The sequence below is a fragment of the Alexandromys fortis genome, unplaced genomic scaffold, assembly GCF_014885135.2.
Source record: "Alexandromys fortis isolate MF-2015 unplaced genomic scaffold, M_Fortis_MF-2015_v1.1 scaffold_51, whole genome shotgun sequence".
NCBI lineage: Eukaryota > Metazoa > Chordata > Mammalia > Rodentia > Cricetidae > Alexandromys > Alexandromys fortis.
Genome location: NW_026067925.1, coordinates 4,928,972 through 4,936,875, shown reverse-complemented (window position 1 = coordinate 4,936,875; position 7,904 = coordinate 4,928,972). Strand labels below are relative to the sequence as shown.

Below are 7,904 nucleotides of genomic sequence, written 5' to 3'. Positions count from 1 at the left end.
CCCTCCCCCCCCCCCCCCCCCCCCCCCTCTCTCTCTCTCTCTCTCTCTCTCTCTCTCTCTGTGTGTGTGTGTGTGTGTGTGTGTGTTTATACACATTCAAGACAGTTGTCAGTGTCTGGTCTGATCCCACTGGCCTATAACCCTATAAATCCATATTTCTACTCATTGCCTAAGTCCTCTGCCTGGTGTCCAATTTGGCTCCTTTACAACTCCGAGCTATTTATAAAGGGACTGAACAAGCTGAGTGTCAGGGCAGGTCAGGATTGTCGGATCAAGGTCATTTTGAATGGAGAAGGAGAAATGGTCTTTCATCCCTATCGCTGCTAAGGCTTCCCCACTAATCAGGCACATGCCATGTGAAGTCCCTTAGAGCCCTCACAGAGCACCTGGCTGCAATCCAGTTAGAGGCAGAAGCCACCCTTACAAATCCAACAGCTTGATGGGTGGGAAGAACCCTCTCTGGTCTCCTGTGTAAGGAGAAACTGCTGAGAAGAACAGGAGTTTCTTGCCGCCCATCCAACTCACCTGGACTTTTCCGCCATTATCTAACTGAATGGGGACAGCTTGGGCTTTGGAGTCAGACATAGGTTCCATTTGTTGTGCCCCTATTTGCTAGCTGAATATGCTTGTTTGAGCCTCAGTTTCCCTATCTGCAAAATGGAGACAATAAATATCAATTGTGCTGGCTTGCTTAACTGGACAGTGAGTGCATGTTCTAGACAGTGGACTTCTAGGCACTCTGCCACCCTTCCCCATCCCCAGAGCCACTGCTACTGAATTGGGAAAGGACATCTGATTCCATGGGAACACCTCTTCCTTCTAAAGCTCAAGTCCTCCAGTCCTCAGGGGCAGTGCACAGCTGTCTCCTCCACATGTCGGGCCTGACCACTGCTGCTTCCACCCCCCCTACTTCCTCTGTCTTCCCACACCAGTGTTCCTGCAGGGTGTGGCTGCCTTTGGTGTGACTGGGTGATCCATGTGCTCAAGGCTGCTGGGAGACAAGCCTCAGCTCATACTTTTCCATGCCCATGCCAATTGGCAGGCTCCTCTCCCATCGTGTGATCTGACCCATGAGATCAGCAGGGGTTTGGGCCCGTAACAGGGGAAGGAGAGGGCTCCTGTGTGCTGTCCGGAACCTGGCCTGCAGTGTCCCTGTGTGTACTCCCACTCGGCACTGAATACGTGGTACTCAGTACAGCTCATGGCCTATGTGTCCTCGCACCCTACCTGGGCTCGCAGACGGTCCACCTCCTCTGACAGGTTCTGTCGCTCCAGGAGAAGCTGATTCTGCTTGTTGAGCAACTGCACCAGCTGCTGGGCTGTGGCCTGGCCGTGCTTATCCAGCTGCCTGAGTCTGTAGAAAAGAATTGGAGACGGGTTCTGGGGGCTGGTTGTTTGGAGAGCACAGAGAACAGTGAGAGGTGTCAGCTCCATCCGTTATATGTGTTAACATGCCAGCACTATGCCGGAAGAAATGGCTTACTTTGGCTTATGTATTTATAAGTTTCAACCCATGATTAGTTTCCTGCATTCATCCCACAATCAGCTGTATGGCTTTGGGTCTGTGACAAGGCAGTTTCCCTTGTTTAGGCGTCTGTGATAGAAGTCCTCACTTCAAGGAGGATAGGAAATGGAGAGGAAGCCAATGTCAGGATCACACCCACAACAACCCAACTTCCTCCCATTAGGTTCCTCCCTTTAACATGGGACCTGAGAACAAAGCCTGCAAACAGAAACCAGGGAGATGGACAGACAGTGGAGATGGAGCCTTAACTGTGTGCATAGCTGTGGAAGCTCCTGAGAGCGCAGAGACATGCAAGTACAGGGCAGCAAATGACAAGGCAAACAACAGTCCCCTCAACATCTTTTTCAAGTTGGGTATAGAAGAAAACCTGAGGCCTTAGACTCATAAGCAGAGGTTAAAAAAAAAAAAAAGGCCTAAATGCCTGCATTGTTTATCTGGGAGTGGCTGGGGCAGACTGGCTAGGGATGGGGTGACGCTCCAGAAACCCTGAACCAAGGACTTTCCATTCTAACCCCTGTAGCCATAGGCTATGGCATTGCTGACCAGCTGTCTTCAAAGATCCTAAATTTGTCCTTCTGCTGATAGGCTCTCCTCCCCAGACTTGCTAATTCACTCCAGCCATTATCCTCATCCGTCCACAGACAGCCCAGGCAGTCACATGAGCACACGTGCCCATGGAAGGCAGCTTTGCGTTAAATTTAGAGTGGAGTTGCTGCCCAGAGCTTCTCTGGAAAGAAAGGCGCAGTGCAGTCTTCCTCGGCCCCCAGGGGCAGGAGCAGCACTGCTGAGTGCGGATGGCACAAGCTCCATGTGCATCTCAAATGCCAGGCTCCTACACCTGGTGGCCCATGCATGCAGCTGCTGACCTGGGGGCGCCTCTCTGCAGGCTCTCCTCAGGTAGTGCTTCTGGGGCTTCCAGCACAGGCCATATTACAGAGCCACACCTTAAGGCCTTGGGACATTTTGTTTACTAAAAATGGGATAGTGTCTGGCTATAAGCTCAATGCATTTCTGGAAATCTGGCAATAGTCTAGTATTTTACACACACATGCATATGCACGCACGCACACACACAGACCACAAAGCAGGGTATAACCTGCTCCCATCTGCCTTTCTCTGTACACACAGGACTGGGCCACAGTCACTGCTTCCTAGTTAGTCCCAGCCCCATCACCTCTTGCCAGCACTTAGTGAGCCCCCTACTTCCACTCACACGGGGTCAGGGGTTCTCAGCTGGGGCATCCTACTGTGCCTGACGAGAACATGGAGGCAGTGCACTGCACATCAGTGCCCCACCCCAGGCTTCCGTGGTCCTCTTCTATTGTTCAGATGATGGAAGGGCCAAGGGGCCTAGCTTGGCTTCCTCCCCAGTGACCCCATCAAACCTGAGCTCACTGCCCAATAAGGGTTTCCTGCCTGTGTCTGTGCCACATCCTTCCTCTGCCCTTGGAGAAGGAACCACAGGCTTCCACTCCAACACAAGGTAAAAGGGCAGAGGTTTCTGTGGGGCCAGTCTCTGTGCTAATCCAAGGAGGGGACTGACCTGTCTGAAGCTTGGGGGGCATGCTGCTGCCTGGGCACACATCCCCATTCCTTGTAGCACTCTGCTCTGCTGTAGGCCTGGAGTGCTCCCACAGGGCCACTGACAGCCTTGCTTTTCTGAGAAGCAGTTAACTGTTCCCTGTTCCAGTCAGCAGCTGAGGAGCACCATGGGGAGCAGCAGGGCTGTGGAGCCCCAAGGTAGCTTCCCTCAGAGTAAGTCCTATTGGGGTAGTGGCTTTTGGCTTCCTGCTTCTGAGAACAAGTGGGGCAGGAACATGACGTTTATGAGCAATCTGGATGTTTATAAGCCTGGAGTGGAGGTGGAGTACAAAGGCTTCCTGCATGGGCACCCATGGAGGAAGTGTGAGGTCCTGAGACCTAAACCTGGACCCCTCCCTCCTGGAAGGAGGCATTCCTCTACCCAGGCCTCTTTGTTGTTCAGGCTGGTCTCAAACTCACTGGCTCAATGTTCAAGCCATACTCCGGCCTCTCTTTGCCTCCCAAGTAGTTTTTACTCTGACCACACACCATTGCACCAGACTTGGCTGCTGTTTCAAACCAACTTGATCACTCTATGTAGTTGGTCTTGGATATGATTTTCTTCCATTTAAAAAAAAAAAGTGCCCCTTTCTGTTTTGGGAGCAGCCCGATATTTTCACTCCATATACTACAAGGAAGTCAAACATACTCAGAAACTGAAAAACACCCCAACTGTACATTTTCTGAAAAAAGTATAGACAGAATTTAGAGAAAATGGGTCTGTTGAGGAAACCCACTCTGGAAGCTCTCTGAAGTTACACCCTGTATACCAGGAGAACGGACTTCTATTAATTTGAAAGTTGTTTTAGAAATATTGCCCAGACAAGCCTGCACTGTATACGACAGTAGGGACTCTATTACAAGAAGCAGTTTCTTGGTCAGTCCTATGACAAATAAGCTATATGTCACTGTGGTCATTTTCTGATGACCTAAACTGACAACGGATAACAGTCGCCAACATTTGCTGAACCCTGGACTTACAGCTTCACACTGGTTATTCAGTTATAATCCTCTCAAGTACCTTCGAGTCACCATGCCCATTTTACAGATAGCAAAACTGAAGGTGATGAGTTAATTAACTTGCGTAAGTCCTGCCTGTACCTGGCAGAGCCTGCAATCAAATGCAGGCAGTGGCCACGTGGCTATCTCCCCAAGCCCACCAAGCTTTGGGGACATTTCCAGAGCCCTCACCATGCTCTTCAGCTCTGCGTGGCTGTGATGAGAGCAATGCCTGGAAGGAGGAAGGTTTCAGTTCATGGGTTCCTGGGTTCCAGATCCGGGGGGTGGGGAGCACAGGAAGTCACTCACCTCCCGGCAGTTAGGAAGCAGACAGACAAGAGGGGCCATAGTCCCGTTCTCCCCTTGTGCCCCCCACAACCTGACTTTTTCCCCAATAAGCCTCCCTTCTTAGAAGTTCTGCCACAGGCTGGCCCGACCGTGGCAAGTGCTAAGGTGACTCTGCCCTCAGCAGATGTGTAACTCAAACAGGTGCCAAGGTCAAGATGGCAGATGTGTGGTCTGGAAAGGCACACGCCAAGCCCAGCACTCACTGTCCAGGGCGATGTGCTTAGTGCTGTGCAAAAGCGAAACCCAGTGCTCGCCACAATTCCACGAGTTAGGAGCTATAAGCCCACTTTCAGGATAAGCAGACTGAGGCAAAAGTAGTTTAGTCACCTGGCTAGCAGGCTGTGATATGAAGAGATGAGCGGTACTTGTCTGTCAGGGGCCAAATAGCCCCTCAGCCTTTGGCAACTCCAGCATTTTCCCTCCTCACTGCGGTGTCTGCGCAGGCTCACCCCTGCCTGCTCCCCTCTCCTCACTGGGGTGTCTGCGCAGGCTCACCCCTGCCTGCTCCCCTCTCCTCACTGGGGTATCTGCGCAGGCTCACCCCTGCCTGCTGCTCCCCCTAAGTGGCAAGAGCTGCTTTCAGTGTCAGGTCTCATTCCAGTCTGTCATTTTGACATGAGGAAGCTTCATGGCTTTAGCGTCTCCTCTACAGTGTGTTAAATAGTGACGGGAACAAGAGGGAAGCTGCTCCGAGGCCTGTGCAGATGTGGTTGGAAGGCAGCCCTTCCAGGAAGGCACCTCACAGGCAGCAAGCCACACTCAGGCTCCACACTGCCAGGAAGAGGCACGAGCTCTCAGGACAAAGACCTTACTTGGTTCAATGCGTCTTCTCTAGGCTGCTCTCTCACCCTAACAATGTGTGGCCATTTTCACTTGTTCCTGGGTACTGAGGCTGTCAGAGAATGACTGTTCCATGAGAAAGGACATTTTTTTTTTTTTAAAACCAGGCAGGTGCTGATGGGCTACCTGGGCCACATGGCCCCCACTTTAGGGACTCGAGTGTGTAGAACCACCACCGCTGGGGGCAGCAGGACGGGCTGCCAGCCCGGGGCCTGGGCTTCAGACAGACATGCCTCTGCTGTGAACACTGTGAGCGCTAGCGAATGCATACACTCGCGTTTCTCTGTTGTTTGTGAGAAGAGGATATATGTGTAGCATGTGAGCTGGGAGGTCTAAAATCTAAAGACTGTTTAGATGCCTCTACCGCTCCAAGCTGATCCGGTCTTTCTGCCCAGGGTCACCATCCCTCTCCTGCACACAATTCTACTGGGTGCCTCCCACGGACAAGATGGTGGAGACTTTAGTTTGGTTTTGAAAGGCTGGTGTTTTGTTTTGTTTGAGATTTTGCTGTAGTGGTAAAATGACTTTTGTTCTGAAATGTTCTCCTTCCCTGTGGAGATTCTGACGGCTCTTCCTTCCTCTTCTTAGATACGCATTCTAAGAAAGTTTAGAACCACACTTTCCCTGGGAGAGGAGTCTACTCATAAAATTAAGGACATTTTCCAAACAACATACGGATCTTAAAAGTGTGAATGTTTTAACTGTAAGGTATGTTTGGTTCTCTGCTCCTAGTGAGGCTTTCCCATTGACTAAGCACCTTGGGACCGGGCTGTGAGCATCTGACAGACATTACACACACTCTGACCTCGTGTGTGGAGGAGCAGCAGAGGGGCAGACCTGCAAGTTCCTATACTCCCCAAAGTTGGACTGATGACCAGTGTTTTGAATTGCTCAAACATAATTTGCAATCCCAGCACTTACAGCTGAGATGAAGGCAGTAGGACCAGGAGTTCAAAGTGGGCCTCAGCCACACAAGTGGGACGCCAGCCCACGACATGAGACCCTGTTTCAAAATAACAACAACCCCTTTCCTGGGGTCTTCTGCTTCTATCTGCCTTTCCAAACCCAGAGTTCCCACACTAGCTAGACCAGAAGGCTCTTTCTATAGTACCACTCAAATCATGTCTCTGATAAAAACTGTTCCTCCAGCTCTATGGCCATGCTCCTTGCCATTGTAACAAGGCCTTCCGTTGTCTGGCCCTTCTCCTCACACAGAAGGTATCCTAGCCCTTCCAAAGCACCCAGCAAAAATGCCCGCTCCCTCCTGCCCTGCACAAACTGGTATGCTCAGCGTCACACTTTCTGTCCTATGTCCTGGTCCTTCGTGGCTCATTCCCATTGCCTCATCCTTACAAGTGTGCCCAGAGCATCCATCCACACTGGCAGTCACCTCCCACCCCCTGCCAACACTGAGCAGTGGCATTCCCCAGGGCAGGAGCAATCTCATTCCTCTCTGCCTCCAGCCCTGGGCAAGGTGCCGGCTGTTTAACTGCAGGGATGAGCAAACAACTTACCTGTGTACAATATTTATACTAAATCTGAGACCTGTGATCTCATTCACAGTGTGAATGTGCTTTAATTCATCCTCACTGTGTTAAGAAAATTTGCATGCAAATTAAGCCTTCTCAGTCACCATTGGAATTGGAAAATCTTAAAACAGATGAGCAAACAGTAGACTTGGATGCAGGGATAGATACCTCCTCAGAATCCACTCATACGGGCTACTCTAGCCTGGGCTTGATGCCTGTCGGTCAGGCTCCCCATCCAGACACCAGAGTCACACTTCCTACCTGACTCCAAACACAGAGGTTCGGCCCAGCGTAAGGGCATCCACACCCCGGTGCTAAAGGATCGCCAGCCTAAGAGACACTGGCACTCCAACTTCACAGCAGTAACCACATGGCCAATGTGCGCTATTCTGAAGAAAACATTTGTGTAGCTTCAGTTCTTGGTCAAAACAATGGCCAGTTTAAACGAGAGCCATCTTTCTCTGTTCCTGAAATGTTTGGCTGTCAATCATGAGAACATGGGCAGATCCTGAGGCCAATCTGAGATAAGGAAACACCAAAATGGGGCAAGAAATCTCAAGACAGAGACTGGAAAGTCAAGAGGAGAATAATAGGAACATGTGTGGAATCCAGTTTGCAGTGTGAGCAGTGTGTGATCCCAGCTTGTGGTGAGTGCAGGCCCACTGAAAACCACGCACATGCACACGCACACGTACGCACACGCACACGTACGCACATGCACACACACACACACACACCCTTCACCTGGTCTCAAAAGATTAAGCTGATAAGGAAGGCAACAGAGATCACATGGCCAGAGAGCATACAACAAGCAGCACCCGATGAAGCAGCCTGGGAGAGAGCAAGCCCCCTTCTCTCTACAAATCCCAAAGACCATGCCGCACAGGGCTTGCCACATCCTCATTTCCCACATCACCAGCTATGCAGTCATCAAACAACGCGCAGAGTGTGGAAGTTTTGAAAATCCAATTACCCTAACTACTGTTCAAGGTAATTAATTTTGGTGACTTAACCATGCTAATCTAAAGTTCTATACTTTATTCCAATACTTAAAAATTGCTGCTGCCTTTTACATACTTGCC

General features: G+C 50.7%; 1 protein-coding gene across 6 annotated transcripts in view; it reads right to left on the bottom strand.

Moving 5' to 3' along the window:
- Positions 1-7,904, bottom strand: part of Sdccag8 (SHH signaling and ciliogenesis regulator SDCCAG8) — a 190,308-nt gene that overhangs the window by 10,210 nt on the left and 172,194 nt on the right. For 3 of the 6 annotated variants that reach the window (XR_007591849.1, XR_007591847.1, XR_007591848.1), the window contains 2 exons: positions 1,228-1,354; positions 526-650 (listed from right to left, as the gene is read on the bottom strand). Coding sequence is in view for 2 of the 6 variants with exons in the window: in XM_050142948.1 (XP_049998905.1) it covers positions 1,228-1,354 (127 nt within the window). In the remaining 4 variants the exon portion in view is untranslated. Of the gene's footprint in view, positions 1-525; positions 651-1,227; positions 1,355-7,904 lie in introns of those variants that run through there. The other 3 variants (XM_050142948.1, XM_050142947.1, XR_007591850.1) reach the window with 2 other exon arrangements.